The sequence below is a fragment of the Ricinus communis genome, chromosome 7 (assembly GCF_019578655.1).
Source record: "Ricinus communis isolate WT05 ecotype wild-type chromosome 7, ASM1957865v1, whole genome shotgun sequence".
NCBI lineage: Eukaryota > Viridiplantae > Streptophyta > Magnoliopsida > Malpighiales > Euphorbiaceae > Ricinus > Ricinus communis.
Window position 1 is genome coordinate 1,651,184 of NC_063262.1, and position 23,440 is coordinate 1,674,623.

Below are 23,440 nucleotides of genomic sequence, written 5' to 3' on the forward strand. Positions count from 1 at the left end.
TATTCTATTATATTTTTTTATTTTATTATTATTTCTTTATTTATCTTTTAGGTTTTATTAAAAGAACTGGATAAAAATATTTAGAAAAAAATAATTTTATTTTATATTTGATTTTTTAAAAAATATTTAAGATTTCAGAAAAATAATATTAAAAATAGATAATTTAAAAAATAATATAGTAAATATTTTAAATAAATAAAAAAAAATTAATTTAAACACTAAAATAGAAAATTCAAACACTAAATACCTAATTATTTTTCTTTTAAATTATTAATATTTTGGAAAAAGTAAAAATAACAGAATAATTTATTAAAGTATATTTGACATAAAACAATGAAGATTTATGATTCAAAAAGTAAAAACAAAAAGAAAATTTGCAGGATTATTAGCAGTCAAATTAAACTAATATTTTTCTTAAGCAAAACAGAGGAAAAAAATAAAGGACAGCAAAAGATTATGGAACCCTCAGATAAGTAAACTAAATCATCACAAGGTTCCCGACGGGAAGAAGCAATTGGCAGCAAGCAACACTGCAGAACACACATAAACAGAGAAATCACAGAGTAAAAGAGAAAAAAAAAGAAGGAAAATCGGAAGAGGAGCAGCAACAAACAGAAACAAAAATGGAAAGCTTGTTATGATTCAGATTGAAAACTATAATAGCATCATATAATTCCCCTCAGGTTTCCATTTAATCCACATGCTCTCTCTCCATATTGTTTTCTGTTTTTGTTTTTGCCGCTTCTTTTACTCTTTATTTCCCTTTCTTTCAATTTCTCTCTCTCTCTCTCTTTCTTCCGTTCTTGCCCTTTTCTCTGCAGTCCGCCGCAGCCGCCACTGCTCGCTTCCCTTTGGTGACTTACTGCTCGCTTCCCTTTCAGGTTAGGGGTTATATTGCTTTTTCTTTTTCATTTTGCCCCTTTTATTTTTATATATTTCTACATAAGCCCCGCTCTTTACCGCAATTTATTATTTTGTATTCACTGGAGCCCACTAAGCATTTATCGATGAGGACAGAGAAACTCCCAAGTCCAAACGTATTTGAAATCCTAATTTGACAAGAATCTGAATTGGGTCAGGAGTTCGAATCATATTTGGTTATAAATTTTAAATCTTTATAGATATTATATAAGGGGGTCAGTAATAAAATTTGTTGTTATTATCTTCATCCCTCTCGATTTCTTTTATACAGTAACCCTCAAGAATCCAAATCTAAAAAAGAAAAGTACCCAAGAATTGGATTTGCAATGGAATTCCAGTGTCCAGAGGACAATGCATGGTATGATGTGAATTTGTTCTGTGATGGTAAAGAACTCACTGTACACTATACTAATTTCTCAGAAGAGTACGATGAGAAGTATGATGTGGATGTGTTCAACAACATGGAAGAATTGGAAGAGTTCAGGGCAAGATTTAGGCTGAGCAGTGTCCAGATACAGGATCATGATTGCAAGCTTATATGTCAAGGTAAGGCAGTTTCTGCATCATTTTATTTAGACGACGATGACGTTAAGTTTTATGATGCTATAGTTGTTGAAGTACTAAACGAGGAGCATAAGTTCAAGAAACAAGTTGGAGGAGGAGGAGGGAAGAAGAAGAAGAAGAAGAGTGTTTGCACTTATGTGGTTACATGGCAGCATGGTCCATTGGTAGGACAGAGGACATTTGCCAAGATTACTGATATTTGCTTGAACCCTTTTAGTAAAGAAATTGATCCATCTCTTTTTACTTTCTTGAGGATTGCAAGAGAGAGAATTGAGGAGGATGAACAACGAAATTTCGCTACTATTCCTGATATTGTTGAAGTCTTTTTCCAGAAACTAAGGAGACTAAGAAATAATAGGTTTGCATCTCGGACTGTAGAGGGGAGACTTAATGGCCACTGCAAAAGGATCGAGTTACCCGCTTATGATCTACTGCATCTTCATGAACAATGAGACAGCCCAGAGAGTGACAGAGACATGAAGAGGGCAGAAGTTACCACTGCTAGCGATTTTTTCTTTCATTTGCTCTTTTACTTGCTGTTTAATGTTCTTGTATGGTACAAATATTAAACTCAATTTAAATACTGTTCTATAACTAAGAAGACAAACCTAAATATAGAAGTTATACTATGGATGAAGTATCATTACTATCTACAGGCCTCGATAGCAAGCTGCTGTAGAGGCCTGTGTGGACATCATCCTCAAGTTAGCATGCTTGTCAGAGAAACCAGCAGAAAGTTATTCATATACATGAAGTATTATAGCTTACAGGTGAAAAATGAATTGGTAGTAAGGCTATGAATCTAATCTTCCAAAGTAACCCCAACTGATGAGGCAATTCAGGACTATCACATTTTGGGCACAAGCTTGAAGACAAATAATGTTCGAATGCAACTATAAACCCCAACAAGCTAATAAATTAATTAATCAATCAAGTAAAAACACCATTGTCTTAACATAATTCCCAAATCCAAGCAATAAGTATAATCTAACCTAGAGGGTTGGATCTGGCTAGTACAGATTACAACAACACTCCAAGAAAAGAAGCAGCCAAAAGAATAACAAGAAAATGAAACACGGAATGCCAACAAAATGAGATAGTCTCTCAGATCTGAACGCTTAAGCCGTCTCTCAACTTATACAAGTTACTACTCTCTAAAGCATGCTATCAAACGTGGCCTCTTTTGGACATATCTGAGAGAAACAAAGGCATCTTCAAATCACTGAAGTGCACAATCTTTAGCAGGAGAATATACTACCACTAAGACTTCATTTATTCTGACTATGCTGAGCAGCATCCAACTTTTTTCACAGCTGATACATCATCTTTGCCAACATTAATAGTCTGTCCCTTAGGCAAGGCTGCAGGGTCATCCCCTACATCAAGAGCCTTCCGGCTGACAACACGATAGATCTGAGTTAGCACTTCAGTAAAGGCATTTTCGACATTCAAGGATTCTAGCGCAGAGGTTTCCATAAAGAAGGTGCTCTCTCTCTCAGCAAATGCCTTGGCATCCTCAGTTGTAACTGCACGTAAGTGACGCAAATCTGCCTTGTTTCCCACAAGCATAATAACAATGTTGGAATCAGTGTGATCTCGAAGCTCCTTCAACCATCTTTCCACGTTCTCAAAGGTAACATGTCTAGTGACATCATAGACAAGCAAGGCACCAACAGCTCCTCTGTAGTATGCACTAGTGATTGCACGATATCTGAGAAAAGAACACACTAGGATGAAAATCTGTTTCCCCAGATGAATGTTATGATAGGGAATAGCTCTGTCCAACAAAGAGAGGATTAAGGACTATAAACCAAAGAAAAGGTGGCCATTTCCAGATGCTGGATAAAGCCAAGATCCAGTGGTGTTGGAAAAAAAACTACATGCAATCATTAAAGCAGCATAGGCTGTGTAAACGGATGTTTCTCTTCCTGTCTTCATTTATATATAACCTCAAATTCCCCACCTACATGGAGCATCCTTAACAGAGATTTTTATTTGTCCTCGAATTGTAACATATAGGTAAAAGAACAAAACCTGACATCAGATATGACCAAAATCTCAATAACCAAATTCTGAGAACTATTTTTAATGCTTTGAACATTAAATGGCAAGCAGCATTTTCTCTGGACAATGCCGTTAACATCTCATGTTACTATTAAAATCTTTATAGACCTTTTCTTCTTTATTTTTGCCAATAATAGTTAAATTAAGTGCAAGTAATCAGGGCCTAGCATATGACGACATACAAGATACTGAAAAATCAGATTTCTGTTTATGCTTCGATATGGTGAAGTCATAAACCAAAGCCCCACCAGATAGATTGTTCATTGAACCAAATATTGACGGAATCAATTTTTTATCAAATATTCAAAAGCCTTCCATGGCTGCTTTTCACATCGAAGGGAATAATAAAACTTTTTGCTGTTATAATTGCCTTTAAAAGTTCCCAAGTTAAAAATGGATCTAGTGAGCCAGTTAAGACATAAACAAAAACACAAGAATGAGTGGGATAATGTGGCTGTCATCAGCATTTTACACAGATCAAAATCCCTTCCAAGCAAAGTCCAAATCACTAAATAGACAAATGGAGTACTTTAATTTTTTAACACTTTTTGCAGGTGGGACTCACATGAAGCCTTTGAGGTCATATAATTACCTACAGGCTTTAAAACCCTGTCAGACCTTGCACGTGCAAGCCATGACTATTCTCACACAGGTATACATACCGATCAAATTCAACTACTACTTAAAATTACCAGGATCAAATAAGTGTCTACCACACATTTTTCCAGCTTTAGAAAGCAATCAAGTCATCAAACAAAATAACCAAATAAAAAAGAAAATCAAAATAAGCAGCTTCTAATCAACAGGACTAACGTTCAAACTTGGCTATCATAAATGAATAGCTAGAGGATTATTATGGATAACTCGATCCTGAATCAACTCATTTAAAATGTTATCTTTTTACCTTTTCTCTTATCAGAGAAAATACCCAAATCGAGAAACAATGAAATTAATTCTAGGAACACAGAGAAATGGTAATTCTGTAGCTCTAGGCATTTTGAAGTACAGATCTAATGTGGAAACGAAGAATAGATAAATTACAATTTACTCTTAGTATCTGCTAAACAGTCACAAATCTCATATAAACAGAATTTGAAATGGACTGATTTAGAATTCTAGATTGTCAGTAAAGTAAACATACCTTTCCTGACCAGCAGTGTCCCAAATCTGGGCCTTAACAACCTTGTCATCAACATGGATACTACGAGTAGCAAATTCAACACCAATGGTGGATTTGGATTCCAAGCTGAATTCATTCCTTGTGAATCTAGACAACAGATTTGATTTCCCAACACCAGAATCACCTATTAAAACAACCTTAAACAAGTAATCATAATCATCATCTGCTCTATAAGCCCCCATTTTTGAGCTAAAGTCGCTCTTTTTAATATGGAGTTTTGAAAATGGAGATCAAAATGAAATGGGTAAGTCTTGATTTCTATAATATTTTGAAAAATCTGAAAATGTGGGTTTTGTGAAATGAAGATCAAAATGAAATGGGTTGGTCTTCGTTTCTTGAAATATTCGATGAGGAAGTTGAAATGAGTCTATCTATATCTAAGAAATCTACCAGGAAATGTTGTTGTTGGTGCTGTTGGTGGTGGTGGTGTTATTTGAATTTAAAAATGGCGACATTGTTTACTTTTCGATATATAGAGAGAGAGATAGTGGGCGCCGCTTGTGATTTGCATAGAAACAAGAGCTTAGATTTGCAGGAGAGAGATATAGAGAGAGACAGAGAAAGTAAAACACTTGTGTAAATGGTAAGTTACATATTATTTTTCAAAGTTTTAATGCCATTTGTGTTGTTTAACGTCCCACTCAGATTAGGGCTTTCACTGCATTTCTTAAAATTTTGCGTCCATCTTGTAATATAGAAAGATTTAAGACTTAGCATATTTCATTCCTAATTATTTGTTAAGTTTTTCTTATTAAAGTTTTCTTATTTAATTTGTACTGAAATTTTTTTTTTTTAATATTTAGAAATTTAATATATCATATGATCTAGATCGTAAATAATTATTTCTTTAGTGTGATAAATTCCTAACTAAAACTAATAGATAATAAAAAAATTAAAATTTAATTTTCAAAATTCTCATAAATGAAAATACTAACCTATTTTAATAATATGTTTTATAAGTCTTATGTTCACTTTTAGATAATAAATTAAGGCATTAATTGTTATTGTTGAATAGTAAAAGAAAAGTAAAATAATTGGTACTTTGTTTAGATGAGGAGAAGTAATATTTGAAAGTTATCATAATTATCAAAATTATAATTATTAAATAGTTATTACTAAACTTCTAAGCAACTACATTTTTATTTTCTTCAATAATTAGCAAGAGCAACTATATTTGATCAGGTCTTCTTTGGATAAGATAGGCAACTAGTAAAATCAATAATGTTGACGACAATTGAACTAAGGAAAATGGGAAGCAAGAAATGATTGTTTAATGCATATTGTTGAATTGTTCTTGCTCTTGTTCCTGATCCTTTTGGAGTTCTCCTCCTCATTGGAATGTTCTTGATCAACGGTTAGAAGTTTTTTGAACTTTCCTTGCCTTTTATGAATTCCAAATGGGAATTTTGATGTGAACAAAGGTCTGGATTTTGACCGTTATGGCACTTGATGATTACAATCTTGTTTGTTGTTTGTCATTTTCATCTTTACAAGGTAATCGTCAATTCAGCCATCAATTGCTGTAATTGTTATATAATCAATCATTATATTTACCCACAACAAATTGAATGTTAAAAAGAATAAATCTTACCACTCCATGGAATAAAGATGAAAAATATATATCATATTAAATAAGAAAAATAATACATATATATAAATATTTTATATTTTAAAATAAAATAATTGATACATATTTTATTATTTAAAATTAATAAATATATCAATTTATTAATTTTATGTATAAACACTGCAAAAAAATTTCTTAAAAGATGAGGGGCGAATCTAAGCCAAGTTCAGCAGTTTACAAGATTATATCAATGAATGGACAACTGAGATTTTGACATGTAAAAGATCAGGGGGAATCAGAAAATTTACACTATTTTGTTCCAGAATACCATCAAACATATCAACCTGTTCAAAATTCATCCCAGTAAAACCAAGCATAAGGGTATCAGCATAGCTGCAATTTTCTTCTATTCCATTGACCAGTGCAGGTTATTTAAGTTGACATTTCAATAAGGTTTAAGGAAAGAACCAACTGCATTGATCTTTTTGATAGTTACAAAGACAGAATATGCAGCAAAATGCCTTGTGATGGCTGAAAATAAAATAACAGGTGGACTATTATGATTTATCATGCCATTATTGTTTCTTACTGAATACAAATTCTCTCGCAATTTGTCAAAGAATATAATCTTTAGGTGGAAATATAATATAAATATATTTATTTAGGTGGAAATAATGAACAAGTATATGGACCTGCTCTGCTACATTCAACAATTGTGATGTATAGGGTTACAAAATTGTGTTAGATTGAATCTATTCCTTTGGTCTCTTGCTCATGGCTTTACGCTTATTAACATCCAGGTGCCTTTTTCTTAAGCGGATGGCCTTAGGCGTAACCTGCATGTACAACACCATATCAGACATGGGGAACGACGTCTTATCTGCAATCGTAAACTACTTGGGAAAGACATATGCTGCGATGTCATTTGGAGGCAGAGAATATACAATGTGATCATGAACAATATTCTATTCTAGTCAGGAAGGATATTTAAGTAATGCTGCTAAAGTACGTTGAAGAAATATGGACTATACATAAATTTGGTGGAATGGTCTGCAATAATTTAGAACAATAATAATATTCCAAAAGGTTCTATAAATTAGAAACAGAAAAAAGAAATATTAAACAATACTCACCTCAATAAGCTCATCAGAAGCTACATAACCAATGGCTTCTTCAAGAGTCATCTGCAGATAAATGCAAGGCATGACATTTGTTTCTTAAATTCATCAAAGAAGCAGCATTGCCCACTTTATAGAAATGGTCCAAAATATTCAAAATAGTTTTGTTTTGTTTTTTAAGCACCAATTGGTCTTAGAAAGCTTCTCCTATTTACCTGGCAGTGAATCATTGTCATTTTTCCATTTTCTTAAATTCTTTTTTCTTTTTCCAACTTTTATGTTTCCTAATATTCTTTTGACAAAGCTTTTGCACATTACTTCATAATTAGGTTATTCCCTTTTAAAGTTGTACTAATGTCACCCATCATTAACAAAGAGATGAGATATGAATTGCAAATTCTTGTTAGCATTAACCATGTCAAGGGTGTGAAGATTGGTGTGTCACAACCTTACGTAAATAAAAATAAATAAAACGGCAAAAGTAAGCCTTTACATACCAGACGAGGTGGAGATAGTCTCACATTCTCATCTTTGCTAGCAGCACGAACATTAGTAAGTTCCTTACTTCTGACTGGGTTGATCTGTTAGGAGGAAATAACTCTGATGTCATTTGCATTGAAACAACATAACACACATCGTGAAACTGACAAATTTTATCCTTACATCAAGATCTGAATCCCTTGAATGTTCACCTACAATCATGCCATCGTATGTCTGCAAAAGAAGTAACAAATGTGAGGTCTCATGATTAATATATAAGAGAAGACAAACACACAAGAACTGACCATGTATATTTTCAAATACCTTTAAAATAAGCGATCTACTCAATAAATTCCAATACTCTAATCAGCCCAAATATACTAGAGAGCATATCATGCTTCCCTTATTACCTTCTCACGTGTTTGATACCAAATGAACTGAAATTAATTTCATTTGCATATGAATAAATTCATTGTTAAATTTCTTGTCATGTTTGGTATTTTACATATTAGTATATGAAATTCATGTATTAATGTGATTCATTTAAACGAAGTGAATCCATTGCAAAAAAAAAGGTCCAAAACTTCAAAATTTTCTAAATTCAAATAAAATTTAGATTGATTTCAATAGATTTTGGCTTAGGCATAACCAGTTCCGAGGATCAAAAAGATTCTCCTTTTAAGGTACCAAACACGTTAAGTGTGGCACCCATTTGCTTTAACCTTGTTGTCGCAGAAAGAACTGCAACAGTGATAAGGCAAATCTCACATTCATACCACTAGCAACTACTGTAATTATAAAGTGTTAAGATTGGCAGCCTGGATTCAATCCCAACCATCATAAAGGGGCAGCAGCCATCAATGAATTTACTGCATGTTTAAGAAAGTATACAAGTTTGAAATATTATATGAAGATCAACTTCAAATGCTCCATTATACGCAGGGCAATGTCAAAACTTTCTTTTGAAAATGTCAAGAAACTGTACAATTCAACCATGCCAAGAATAAGCAGAGGAGAAAACCAGAGTCAGAAATACCTCCATTCCAGGAGTAACAAAGAGTGTTCCACGAGCTTCTAAGCTCATTAGTGCATGAGCTGTAATTGCACCATAGCCCACTGATACCTGTTCAATTACATAACATTAATTCAATCAGATCCAGGACAAAAAAAGATGGCAGTCTTATAAACATTAATTGAACAACAATTTACTGAAATAGCCGGTGACACCCCCCCATCACTTTTTTGCTGGAAGTAACAACCAACCATTGCGATTGCAACATTTTAAGATCCTAGATATTTGATTAGATCTAAACCTTATATCCTTAGCAAAGTATAAGTTTTTCAATGGCCATACGCAGTTGAAACCTTGTAATTGTAAGGGTGCATTTTTCATATATCCCATAGGACACTCGATCTAGAGTATAATGAATCAATGGCATTCTTTGACTTCTCATTTTAGGTAGAATTTTGTTCTCTTTTGTAAGCGAAGAAATATATCATCTTTTTTTATCTATAACAGTCATGATTAGACCTATTCACGAGCTTAGGTACCAGCCCGAACAAACTCCAGGATGGGCATGGATTGTTAGACCCGGCTAGGACCAAGTTTGTTTTAATATATATTCTTTTAATGATGGCTGGCCGAACCAGGGCCAGGCCGGGTAGAGCTTTTCAGGAAGCAAGCCGGTTGGGCCTGCCATGTGAAAAGGTGTAGTCAGGATTCACAAAAGTAAGGAACTAAAACAAAGAAAGAAATCATAAGAATAGAAAACAACTAAAAAAAAAAACGATCCAGTTTCGGGGATCTATAAGAGTTCTGTAATAGTAAATACATGCATATAAGAGTCAGCTCCATGTAAAGCCCGACCATTGAATTGAGGAGAATAAAACAAAAAACTTAAATTAAAAAAATACAAAACCAAGGGACGTGATTCCGTCTGAAGATGATCACCATTTCATGTTTTACTATAGAAAACAACTGAAAAAACAGCTAATTATAGTTTAATCATGGGAAAGGAAAGATGTGGTAAAACATACCAATACTCCTTTCCTAACATTTCCAAGCGAGCCCCGGTGTTTTGCATAGGCTGCAAATAGCATAATGAATTTTATGAGCGGGATGTTATTCAGAAGAGAGGAAGTGAGGTGGGAGGAGGGGAGGGAAGAAACCTCATAAAATTATTGGAAGGAGGAGAAAAAGACTTCTTAAACATATTGAAATTTGATTCGTTTTCACTACTTGGAGCCAAAAATACAAAAATAACCCAAAACAGAACACAAAATCTAAATTGGGCAGTAAATAATTAGATGAGACTTGAGTGCAATATGATAAAACAAACCACTATCATATGGTATTATATTAATATAAATTACTAATATTAATGGATTTAAAGCTAAAGTTTCGTGTTTGCATGGCTAGATGCAGACTGGTCACAGAATCACTATATTTGGGCTCTGTGCCAAGACATGTGATCCAGGGAAGTTGGAAGCAAAATTTCCACCTTGCTTGATGAGTTGATGACCCAATACATGATACTAAGGATATCTAGAAAAAGAAAAAAACAAGAAAAATAAATGAAATAGAATTATCTCAAGTGAAGCAAGCATACTCAGGAAAGCACGGTGCATAAATCCAGTTCCACGCGTGTCACTGCTGAACACACTCCTATAACCAACCAGGCCCCTGAAGTATAGGCGATCAATTAATTACAGGCTAAATAAACATAATCAGGAAAATAATTAATAACATTACAGCGGATATAATTTTCATCAAGAAAGTGCCAACTTACAATTGATGCCATAAATCATAATTTTCAAATTTAAGTAATGGTAACTTATACCATGATAGTACCGTGAACCTAATCAAGATAAAACTGGTCAACTACACATGAATTTTAATGGAGAAGAACAATATTTATACTGGCTGAGCAAGACATGCAATTTCAAATTGCTATTGAGGTGTGCCTACTAAAATTTGCGGCATGATTATATCATCAAATATCATAAGCATCACACTGAAATAGTCCTGGCAAAAGGAAGTAATGCCTCAGTTATGTGCAACAGTATTAGGAAGTGATAGGAAATAGTGAGTGTTTTTCTATATTATCATTTTGCAAAGTGGCAGATAGCAACCTTGTTTTCTATAATACATGGCACATGGTTCTGTCGAGTTACCAGTTAAATTAACACTTGTACTGAGGAATGGATTGCAATGACCACAGACCTATGGTAATAAAATCTAAACGCAGAGTATATCGTTTTCCGGAGAGACAAAGACAACCTAGGAACTCTCTAAGAATGCCTGCTCAAAGATAATGTATGGTGCCGAACTTCATCCCAAACCCACAATAAAGCTTCATGATTCTTGCTCAAATATGCACAAGCAAATAATTTTCTATCCCATCTAAGAAGCAATACACAGTTAAACATAGAGAACCAAAGCATGGAGAAGAGCTTGATTTTGAATGGCATGACAAAATTAGCTATATATCATTTTAACAATGTTAAAGCCAAAGTTAAGAACCCAGTGACAGATGTCAAGAGTCAGAAAAAGCTTTCATGACCATTAGAAGTTAAACAATGAACGTTTCATGTATGCATGTCCAAATAAACAATGAAATGCTAAAGCTGCAGATGGAATAAAATCACACATCATAAATAATAGGCATATAATAGTTCAGGCATAATTACAAATTACATGGATTGTTTAGCCATGCACTTACCTTGATGGACAAGTCAAAGACAACCTAGTCCTGCCCACAGATCCAGGTACGGGACCCATATCGACAACTTCACCTCGTCTGTGAGAGAGAGCCTCCATAATTAATCCCACATGCTCTTCATTTACCTGAAATAAAACCATAATGTGTAAAAAAAGACACAAGCAAAATGAGACCATCTATTAATTATTATCTTGTACATCATACCTCAATGGTCACTTCTTCAATTGGTTCAAGCTTCTCACCATTCACAGTTTTATACCTGATACAGAGTAGGAACATTGTCAAGTTTCAAAATGAAGTGCATGAAGGAAGATAACTTGGAGATTCTGTTAGAACTTTTTTCCAAATTCAGTGGCCAAGTTTCAAGCCTTTAAACCACCACTTGGTTGCAAACCGAAGACATAAAATTGCACATTCGCAGTAGACAATGGCCTTTAATATTATTCAATCAGTGAAACTAAGTAATATGCCTAGAAATTAAATGTCAAGTATGTAACATCTGAAGCAAGTACTAGATTAACCACAGAAATCTGAGAGTTGTTCAATAAGTAAATGGTTTAAGGCAATATACAGAAGGAAGGAAGATTGCAACATAATGAACAACCACTTATTGGTCAGTATATAACGTACCGGTATACATATTAATGAACCTATATGCAGAATCAAGATAAGAAGTTACCCTTTTCCTGATATTATTAGCTATTATAGTTAACCCCTAAATCATGAATTGCAAAATCCAATACAAAAATTCAATCACGTTTTACTCCATTAACACCATTCAGTATCCAAAAGCTAGACTCTTCGCCAAAAAAAAAAGGGTAGAAATTAGATTGGAATGATAATTATCTTGCTTCCCCAAGTGTCCAAAAAACTCACATGACTTTAGGTGGTGAGACAGATAGCTCAAATCCTTCACGCCTCATATTCTCAATTAAAATACCTGTAATTATAGCATCAAACTACTTCAGCAGATGTGACAATTCAATGATGTCAAAAAGCTTGAGTTGTGGGAGGAAGAAACTTATGCAGCTATAAATATGAACTTTATGTGAAATAAACCATAGGAAACCACAATGCAAAGTTTAAAGGAACTAACCGAGTTGAAGTTCTCCTCTTCCTTGAACCTCATATGATTCTGCCAAGCCAGGAATCACATTTATGGCAAGATTAGTTTCAGCTTCAGCCGCTAACCGATCACCAATTCTTCCTCCAGTCAACTATAAACATATCCAAAGAACACAATTACCTCAAATATAATTTCTAGAAATGATAAACCACAGAAAAGTATCATATGATGGCCAAAACAGCTTAAGGACAACTATTAGAGACAATAATTTTTAAGACTTACATGGGTGCCATCTCGGCCAGCTAACGGAGAGTCATTGACACCAAAGGTCATAGAAATGGTTGGAGGGTCCAGCTCAACAGTTGGTAATGCATTCATAACCTAGAAGATACAATCATAATCAAGTTTACATCAAAACCCAACAATTTGAGCTATCAATCAACAGGTCACAAAAGTATCAAATATCACCATGAACCCATAAAGGAGAGGTCCAAAGCCAATCATGCCTTGTGGTCAGAGTGAAGGAAAAAATTTACATATGCCTATACAAAATGGCTTCGCTAAAATTCTCTAAAATTGTAAATCCTATAATAGCAGAGCAGCCAGAGATAAAGGCTAAACCAAAGTCAATCCTACGGATCAGATAAAGATTCCACCATTATATGATTCTCAAGATTAGTATTCAATTTATTTCAGTTGATTTACAATTTACAGGCAGGAGATTCCAAATGCTTCACTTCACTTAAATCAAACTATACATACTGGTGGCACTATAAGATTTCACGTTAGATCCTCAAAAGAAATTTCTAATACTAGGACTAATTTCAAGAGCAACCCTAAAAAAAAAAAAAAAAAAAAAAAAGATCAGCTTCAGATCTAATCAGCAAAGAAAATTAGAATTCAATTTTTGGAAGATGTACAACTGTAAAGTTATCAAATATTCTAATTGAGTACAAATGAAAATGTATCCACAATAAAGATCAAATTTTATTCACAAGACTTGCATAAAATGGCCATTTTCAATTATCAGCTGTCATCAGCAATATTTTGGGGAGGTTGTGTTATGATCTGAGGCCAGGAAGGAAGCAAGTTCATACAAGGGAATAAGGGTATAGTCCAAAGCACACACTGGCAGCAGATATGTAGTATTACAAACCTGTAAGCACACTGTATATCATTTTAAAATACTTATAGAGTTGAGTATATTGAAATAACTAATCTGAGAGAAAACCTAGGAGATCGTTCCAGTCTTATTATAGCCAGTTTTCATGCATGGTATTACAAAGAGAAGTACCTAAAAATAATATGCTATACTAGGTATAGAATCAAACAATTGAGAAATATGCACCTAGCTTATTAAGTTATTTTTCCAATGAGAAAGAAGTGTATGCATAGCACATCAAAAGAAATTACTGACACTCTGTGCAGAAAAGGAGAAATACATACCTCAACGTTTGCTATTGTATGGCCTATTGATGGACTTGTCATCCCAGCCACTGATACTATATCACCAGCTCCTGCACTGTCAATGTGAACCATGCTTGTACCCTTCTTTTTCATTAGCTTCAGAACCTACAAGATAAAAGATGAATAAGTTTAAGAGTACAATCACAGAACTGCTTGCAAAAGGTCAGTTTAAACCACCCATAGAAAGGGTCCATATCTGAAAACACTGTTTATAAAATCAGGCATTCAGTTTGACCCATCTGTAATGCTCTTATTGTTGTAATCTATCAAAAAAATGATGCCTTGACCATAACAAATGAGCTGCAGGTTACAGCCAATGCCTAAGGCATTATTCTCAAAACTAAGGCAGACACCATATTAGAAATTTGGAAAAAATGTCAATCATCAGTGGCTATAATCCTAGTGACTTATTGTGAAATCATTTTATCCATTAACTTTGATATAAGTATATATTGAAACTAAAGTAAATTTCTTTAGTAATTTAACAGCTAATCAAGACCGTAGGAAGTGAAGCTTTTAGTTCCAAGTCAAACACCAAATGCAACTCGACACTGTGTACAACAGGATGAAGCATGAAAATTCCATATATTCACCTTAAATCTGGTGATTAGTTCCTATATGTAACTCTAGGCATTGATTCAATATCATTTCAAATAAAGAAATAAACCTTTCCTTCTTCAATTTTCTGGACACCAGAATCCGTACTGCGCAGTCCATGTATTCGGTCCCCGACACGAATGACTCCAGCAGCAATGCGTCCAGTTAAGATCCGCCCGAGATAAAAGTCTCGTTCCATCATGGAAACCTAAAGTGGAAATTATCAGTCCCTTCCTGAAAGTTAAAGAGCAAAGTAGAACAAAAAGAGAGAAAGAGGAACAGGGGGAGAGAATAACATAATGTGCTAATAAAAAGCCAAAATTTAAGATATTTGTTTTAAATAAACTAATTCTCAGTGAGGTTGGTAAATATTTTACTCAATGATAAGCAAGAAAATTCAGCTGTGCATTTCCTGCACAGATCTCTTTAGTGATGAGATTTGTAATGCATGCTTCTCTAAGGTGCGATGCCTAATAATCCTGGCTCAAAATACTAGTTCGTACACCATGGGTAATTCTAGAGCCTCCAGATTGGTGTGATCTAATGCTTATCTATTTCCTTCTTTACTTGATTTTTCATTTGCTTGCATCTTTCAGCCGCTTCCTTTTCCGTTACAGCACCATAATTATAAAATCTAGCTTAAAAATCTGTAAATTCCAGATTTACCAACCTAAGACCTTTGACACTGGCCTCTTGAACCACCTAATCCAAATTCTGTATGCCGCCTAGTTGATAGTTACTTCCATCAGATTTTTATGAGGACTTCTTCTATGCATTCTTCAAGAGCTAGGGTATCAACACAAAGTTTTGGTTATCATACATAAGTACTACAGCTCCCCTACATCAGTTTGAGATTCAGAACCACAATATGACTTTTCCTACATTTAGTACAAAAGAAACCACGCAAAATCAAGGGACTCCTTAGGTTTTATAGCATAATATATCATGCATAAAGATCTCACTAAACACTATTAAATGTAGTGGTGATGAACAACGGATCAAAGCAGACATGACATAAATATACAGATGTACATAACATATATAAAATCGAATCCAGAACAGGCAATGAATACATGGGCATGTGCACGCATCCGCACAAGCACATAAGTATGAATTCAAACATAGCTGCACATTCTACTGGAGCTACAGTGTTGAACACCCACCAGCATCTGAAAAGGTGCATCAAGACTGGCTTTTGGTGATGGAACATGTCTTACGATGGTATCAAGTAACTGTGACATATCTTTTGCATCAGCAGGAGGATCTTTAGTGAAGGTGGAGGATGCCCAGCCTTCTTTAGCAGAAGCATAAAGAACAGGAAAATCGAGCTGTTCCTCTAAAGCAAGCACAAAATACAGTTATTGACTAGTATGAAGTTCATCAATAAAGTACGTAAGAAACTGCTGAAGGATGTCAAATCGAAAAGGTTTCAATTTCCTAAATCTTTTTTACCTGTGGCACCAAGGTTTGCGAATAGATCAAAAACAAGGCTCTCAACTTCATTACACATTTCCTCAGACACTGCGTAAATGATGACGAAAAAAGTGAGATAAATCTAAATAAAAATTGTCATATCACGGAGAATTTTAATCTTCTAATACAAATGCAAACAACAAGGAAATCATACATAAGCAATTTCAGTAAATTGTCTTGTCCTAATTCTTGGCTTTATATTAGTGTCCTACATAAAATGTTTTCAAATGTAAATTTGAGCTCCAAACACCCAATAACCAACAATAATACAAATCTTAAGTTGGAGGAAAATGTTCAAGGAAAGTCATAGTAGTAGAGAACATAACTTAAAATACAATGCCGAGACAAATTAACAGAGTATAAGAATGGCATGGAAAACTAATTTCAAAGTAGGACATAAACACAGAGACATTTAACCCCATATACATAAATGATAACAGCTCGACACCCCAACTTTTTTACACTTCAAGCTCAATATTTTGTTCCTACCATAAGAGCATGTCATCACATGGTAATCCACTCTTCATAAACCAAGAATATAAAAGTACAAAAATGAGTGATAAAAGCATACCTGCAGGCCTATCTACTTTGTTTAAAAGTAGAATAGGGCGCAGCCCATACTTCAATGCTTTAGCAAGAACAAATTTTGTCTGTGCAAGTGGACCTTCACCAGCATCTACAACTAACACTGCTCCTTCAACCATCCCAACCACCCGCTCAACCTATGATCATTAAAACCAAGTTATGCAAAGATCACCATTAAGAATCCCATATTGATTCGCAAAGTGGCAGATTAGTTTCGAAATTGAACAAAGCCAAACTCTGCCTGAAATGCAAATTAATCACTTCTAGACTAACATTTGGATTCTAATTTATTAATTCAGAATTTCTTTTCTGCTCCTTAAATAGTGCCTTAAGAAAATTATAATAGAACCCAGAGAAGAAGATAAATTTGATACAATTCAACTATATATGTCATTTGACTATTCCTGTCAATTTCTATTATCCACTAAAAAAATTCCAGGCTTTTCCTTACCAATATTCATTAGTGTAATAAACTATTTGAGCCCATACTGCTAATATAATTTTCATTTATTTAGACCTTCATTTAGAACCATGCTGCAGGTCTCATTGATAAGAATCCAAGGATATAACTAGGGAGGAATCATCTTTCTAGTGAAAAGAAAACATCTAAAAGGAGGGCATACTTCACCACCAAAATCAGCATGTCCAGGTGTATCAACCATGTTCAGCTCATTCTCTTTCCATGAAATGGATGTAACCTGCATTACATACAATAATTCCTTCATGAGATATAAAAGCCAGGCCTTGTTTGAAATAATTCATTTGCAAGAATTCAATTCAAATTATGTGCCTTTTGGCATGATATAATATGTTCCAGAACTCCCTTTTCTTTTGTACAAGTTGAAACAATTGAAGTTTTAGCAACTATAGTGTCCAGCACGGAATGAAATAGAAGCTGGTTCAACAGGCAGCTTCTGAAAACGCAGTGCACCCAGGTAAATAAGTAACGAGATGATTACAGAGGTTAAACGAGCATCCCACACCCAAAATGTTCCCGACATAGGTCTTCCCCGAAACCCCCCCAGTTTCCCAAACAGGAGAATTAACTACCCAGAATTCAATTGAACCATTGAAAATCTACTCAAATCACATTGATAAAGAACACATAAACTAAAATTTATCAAATGTAAAGTAGTACGGACATGAATCAAACATCCAGTAATACCATTTTGAAAGAAGAGCAAGCATTGCTTATAAGAAAGTTAGGATTTAAGATAAAATTAAAACCTTAGAGGCAATAGTGATACCACGCTCACGCTCAAGACTAATAGAGTCCATGGCACGCTCGTGAGGTATATCAGCTCCGCACTGCCTTAATAAACGGTCCATAAGTGTTGTCTTTCCGTGATCCACATGAGCTATTACTGCTACGTTTCGCAACCGGCTCGGGTCTAACGATGGATTTGGTGCTGCTGACGTGGAGGTGGCGGCGGCTGAGGCAGAAGCCGCCGAGAAGGCGCGCGAGAGAAGAGAAGAAGAAGAAGAAAAGATTTTCTGGTGGAGGAACTGAGATAGCGAAGTAGAGGACCTGCCATTTCTGTGTTTAGAAATGGCACCGAGTTTTTTCTTTTTGTTTTCTCTTTTTATAGTTCAATTTTAGTCCTTAGTTTGGGCGTTTGTCTTTCTTTTTTTTCTTTTTCTTTTTCTTTTTGAGGTTTTGGCTGGGACTTATGGTGGTAGGGTTTAAGCCTTCACAGAGGAAAGAGACCAAATGGGATATTCTCATGAAAAATATCAAGAATTTCTAAAATTCTTAAAAACCGGAAAGAAAAAAAACACTTATAAGAAGTATGAGCCGGGTCGAAAATAAATAATAAATTAAAAATAAAAGAATTACTAACTAAACAATTTAAATAGAATACACATTTTATACTAATTGCAACTTAGTATTTTACAATGCTAAATTGAGATGTTGGTAATTAAAACGATATTTAAAATAAATATCATAGATAAAAATAATTAAAAAAAAAAAAGAATCTGCTGTATTTGAAGAAATGTAGCACTAATTTAATTAAAATTTCTAGGTGCTAATTTTAGTTCATAATCTAATTCGATACATTTTACATTTTATGCTAGATTTGATAAAAACATGAAAGTATAGATTTGTTCAGATAATTAAGTCTTCATTTTTGTGTATCGTAACAAAAATAAAATAAACATTAATTGCCTATGTAAATTGAACTACTAAGTCCACTTCGAAAAATTCTAACCAGTTATACAGACATGTAACATTATCTACTAATTATTGTATTTAATATTGATCAGTGGTTAACGGGGATAAGAAAACCAGCCAATGCAAATGAAAAGCAGACACTATAGCTGTTAGCAAGATCCATTCTCACAGCAGTGAGTACTGAATATAGCATTGGTAGATTCATAATTTTCACTCTGGAGAATTCAGATCATACTCCATCACTAGTGCTTTTGTGTTATGGTAGGTGTAAAATCAATTTTAGCTTTGAGATTCAAGGACTTCTGATATTGATACTTCAGAACAGTACTCAAACTTGATTATCAGTAACATATATATTCCAAGTAATTATAACATATTACATTACAGAAAGCAAAGAAGTTTAGTGAAAAATGTAGTACAAGAAGAAGAAGAAGAAAAAAATAAAAGGCCAGAGAGACAGAGTACTGGCATGTTAACAATGGAAGAATTGATTTACAGAAAAAGCATGATGGTCTTGCTTTCCTTTTTTTCTTTTCGGTTTAGGAGGCTGCAAAACAACCTTGATTGCTGCATCAAACACTGCTTTCACATTCTGTTACAGATTAAATATATTAGATTGTGTTCAAGCATACCAGAATTATTTGCACTTGAATATATATTCACATTCACATATATAATTAATGAAGAAACTTACTTCTGTGGATCGAAGAGGAAGAGATTTGGTTACTAACCTGTTGAGTCTTTGAACTACATTCTATATAAACTGCAGCACCTACCATTTTCTTCAGTTCCTCCCCTGCCCAATATTTAACAATTGTTACTGTTTACTGCATTAAGTAATTTGACATTTTTTTGGGTGACTTGCTCCAAGAATGACTTGCCTGAGCAGCTGTGATTGGTGTAGCACCAGGATGATCGATCAAATACTGTTTGTCGTCTCGCAAATCTGCAGTTCAATGCATCCCTCCATTATCAATTTACATTGAGACACTAATGAAGGAATAGGAATCAGAAGTCCGGAATTGGCATTTACCAAGTTTGGTTCCCACCAGTACAATTGGTACAGTTGGTGCATAATGCCTAAGCTCAGGTACCCACTATATATAATCCAAAAGAAAAAGAAACAATCAAGAGAATTGTACATGGGCAAATTCCAACATCCAATAATCGGTGGTAAATTAACTAGAAAATGGAATTATTAAAACTAAACCTTCTTGGAAATATTTTCATAGCTAGCTTTGCTGATAAGGAAAAGGCCAAAAGAAACACATCTGCACCTCTATAACTCAAAGGCCTCAATCTGTTATAATCTTCCTGTCCTGAAAACATAAACTAAAGTAAGAAAAATGGGCTAATAATAATATTTCTGTTTTCTTCTTAAATGGTTCAATTTGTTATAATCTTCCTGTCCTGAAGACATAAACTAAAGTGAGAAAAATGGGCTAATAATAATATTTCTGTTTCTCTTCTTAAATGATTTAGAAAATAAGTGATCTTCTGCTTCAAAGAGAAAACACTGTTACACAACACCTGCAGTATCCCACAAGCCAAGATTGACTGTGCTGCCATCAACAACTACATTAGCACTGAAGTTGTCAAACACCGTAGGAACGTAATCCTAGCAAAACAAAAGGGAGCAATAACATTAGAAGTACAAGTATGAAATTTCAGTTCTTGAAATAAAACCTTGATGAAAAGAGACTAACTAGCTCTGCAGCAGTTATAAGGAAAAAATGATAAAGAAAAACATACAGTGGGGAAGGTATTGCTCGTGTAAGAAATGAGCATGCATGTCTTTCCAACCGCTCCATCACCAACAGTTACACACTTGATAAACCTAGCTGTGCTCATTCTTGAAACTTAATTTCCTGTTCTTTTCTTTTCTTCACTCTCTTATTCCATTTCCATAGTCTTCTTCACTACTATTACTCTCAAAAACATTCAAAAGGACTTAAAAGAAATGTGGGTTTGATGCAGAATGGAGTAATTTGAAGTGGGTTTTGGATTTTGGTTCAAATTTTGAATAGGAGTGGAGGGAGGCAGCATCTTAATAAGGTGAGCAGCAACCAATTAAAGCACCCAACTTTAGCTGGACCTTTTTTCTTTACCATGATTGCTGAAATAGCTTTCTGTTTCTTTAAGGGAAGGACAGTCTCTAAAGACACTAACAAAAGAATTGTTTGTTTGGTGACAGTGTTAGTTGGTTAAGTGTTGGACAAGGGAGAAAGATTGAATCATGAATACTGAGAAAAAATTAAAATACTATATACATTGCTTAATTGGACAAATAATTATCATTAAAGTAAGAAACTCTTCTGACTTAAAAAAAAAAAAAACTAATAATCATAAGGTTGAGGCCCCGAGACTAAAAGATTTTAAATTTGATTCCAACTCATTTTGTAAAGTTAATTTTAGAGGAATTTTTGGTAATTATTTATTGAGAGTTTAAATTGTTTGTATACTTATTATTTTATGATGTAATTATGATCTAAATTAGATATATCTCTTTATTTATATATTAAATTAATATATATTTATTAATTTAAATAATTATACAACGATTGTCATATAATATTAAAATATCAAACACTTACATGTACCTATTCATTGCCATATAGACTTAATATGGTTAAGGATTAGCTTAAGTAATATTTATTTGTAAATTAGTGTTAGATGATATATGATTATTGTCTCAACTGATTAAAAAAAGTAGAAAAGAAAAAAAGGCAAGTTCTATCTTCACCAATTGAGGCATCAAAATTTCATGCTTTCCCAGTCGAGTTTTTGACAAACGTAATTCTTGAATCAATAATGTGTGGCATAGGAACTTTAGGTGTGAATATATGAACTGAATTGCATGAGGAAATGAATGGACATATGGGTCAAGTTAACATAATTAAAAGGTAAAAATAACTTTATATGGTTGTCACCATAATTAAGGGAGAATTTGTGTGTCGTGTAATGTGCTGGTGACCGGCATTTTACTAAAGCTCTTAACTTTTAATAAAGACTTAATTAACGTTGGCATGTACTGTACGGTCATTAAAAAAAAAAAAAACAATATTGAGCCAATCATGAATATCAAGTTTATTACTTTGAGCCTCCACTAATTTAAGATCAGTCCAAATTTTCTTTTAATGTAAAACATATGATATCACTTCTAAAATGCTAAATGATTTCATATTATTATGGAACTCATTATTATTAGGACATGGTTAGTTCAACAGGAGTAGTTAGCATGTTTTGCTTGATATATATTTCCATCTAAATGTTTATATTTATAAATATTTTAACAAACACTTTAAATCTAAATTATAAAAGCATTTATTTAGACATCATACTCTAAAATTATAAGACATCAAAATGCTTGCTTATATGCAACTTATATTAGCCATGTTAGTTTAGAGAGATGGCAAGTTCATGTGGGCAAAAGGATCTTTTATCAAGCATGATTTGATATTGAAAAGTGGGTCCTTGAGTTGAAGGGAGTGATGGCATATCCATGTGATGGAGAAGGGTAATGTCCTTGGAAGTGGCCTGTCCTGGTGACAGTTTACATCAAAGAGTACCGTTGGAAAGTTTTCCTAAAATGTGATTATAACACTCGGGAATTTCGTAGTAAAATTGGCACTACTCTTCTCAATGGGATTTTATTGATTTCGCTTCACTCACAAGTGCAAATGGCCCATGGGTATTTTATTGTTTTTTTTTTAACAATTCATTTGACAAGAAAACATTAAAAAAAATTAGAAATAATAAAATCGAAAAGATACTTTTATATTATAGAATATATTAATTTATATTTATTTAAAAATTTATTATTTTAATTAGAATTTAGTTTAACTATAATCAATTTTATGTAAATTTAATTATATATAATTTTAAATTAATTCTAATTTCGTAAATTTTATAATTTTATAAATTTTAACTAAATAAAATATAAAAAGATATTGATAGTAATAATTTTGACTCAATGCGACTTATGAGTTTTTTAACTATTTTTAAATTGTTCGGTAAAAGCGGTCTAACCATCAAGCAGACTATTTAAGTGGTAGCTATTATTGTTAAAACATTGGGTTTCGGCTCCTGATCCAATGGATATCTACTGTCATGGCGAGGGCAAATCATTGTCTCTAAACGACTAATCTAGATGAACCAAATATAGAACATGTATAAAACATTTTCTGGGAAACAAACAAAGCCTAATATCAAAGCAAAGCCTATTTCAGTCGAGACTTTTCTTAGGGTACACTGTAGCAATAAAGACTAGCTAGGTCTTTGCACAATATTAAAGTTCTATTACAATTTTATGCAATGTAAATAATTTCGTATCCTAGTGTAATATGACAATGGACCGTACCACCCAAAATAAAACTGAAAAAAGCTACTTAAATTAATTAATTAGCACAAAATTAATCAAAATGATAAAATAACCCATAAATGCCACGTGGATAACTAATTAA

General features: G+C 33.5%; 3 protein-coding genes and 1 pseudogene across 7 annotated transcripts; 1 reads left to right on the forward strand and 3 right to left on the reverse strand.

Annotated features, from left to right (window-relative positions):
- The first annotated feature begins 231 nt into the window (after positions 1-231).
- On the forward strand, positions 232-2,079 carry LOC8283793. Of its 5 annotated transcripts, none has more exons than XM_048376941.1 (3): positions 232-881; positions 1,193-1,467; positions 1,531-2,079. In XM_048376941.1, the coding sequence occupies exons 2-3, from the start codon at positions 1,248-1,250 to the stop codon at positions 1,935-1,937; spliced, it is 627 nt and encodes a 208-aa protein (XP_048232898.1). In that variant the 5' UTR covers positions 232-881; positions 1,193-1,247; the 3' UTR covers positions 1,938-2,079. The 5 variants fall into 5 exon arrangements, with proteins under 5 accessions (XP_048232898.1, XP_015578407.1, XP_015578405.1 ...); XM_015722920.3 differs by having other exon boundaries at positions 237-881; positions 1,342-1,467; XM_048376942.1 differs by having other exon boundaries at positions 252-881; positions 1,342-1,649; positions 1,739-2,079.
- Positions 2,080-2,381: 302 nt separating this feature from the next.
- LOC8270266 (ras-related protein RABA1f) lies at positions 2,382-5,329 on the reverse strand. The gene is made up of 2 exons (XM_002525107.4): positions 4,691-5,329; positions 2,382-3,196 (listed from the first exon to the last, which is right to left on the reverse strand). The coding sequence occupies exons 1-2, from the start codon at positions 4,909-4,911 to the stop codon at positions 2,767-2,769; spliced, it is 651 nt and encodes a 216-aa protein (XP_002525153.1). The 5' UTR covers positions 4,912-5,329; the 3' UTR covers positions 2,382-2,766.
- A 1,475-nt stretch (positions 5,330-6,804) lies between these two features.
- LOC125370675 (50S ribosomal subunit assembly factor BipA-like) lies at positions 6,805-18,364 on the reverse strand. The gene is given in 20 exon segments (XM_048377111.1): positions 6,805-7,132; positions 7,430-7,480; positions 7,912-7,995; positions 8,078-8,128; positions 8,931-9,017; positions 9,932-9,981; positions 10,504-10,577; positions 11,617-11,741; positions 11,821-11,875; positions 12,493-12,556; positions 12,713-12,833; positions 12,965-13,063; positions 14,129-14,254; positions 14,817-14,954; positions 15,910-16,082; positions 16,199-16,267; positions 16,791-16,941; positions 17,428-17,502; positions 18,032-18,288; positions 18,291-18,364. Coding segments are annotated over 20 exon segments (1,983 nt in total). The 5' UTR covers positions 18,340-18,364; the 3' UTR covers positions 6,805-7,048.
- Positions 18,365-19,449: 1,085 nt separating this feature from the next.
- On the reverse strand, positions 19,450-20,918 carry LOC125370586 (annotated as a pseudogene).
- Between the last annotated feature and the right edge of the window lie 2,522 nt (positions 20,919-23,440).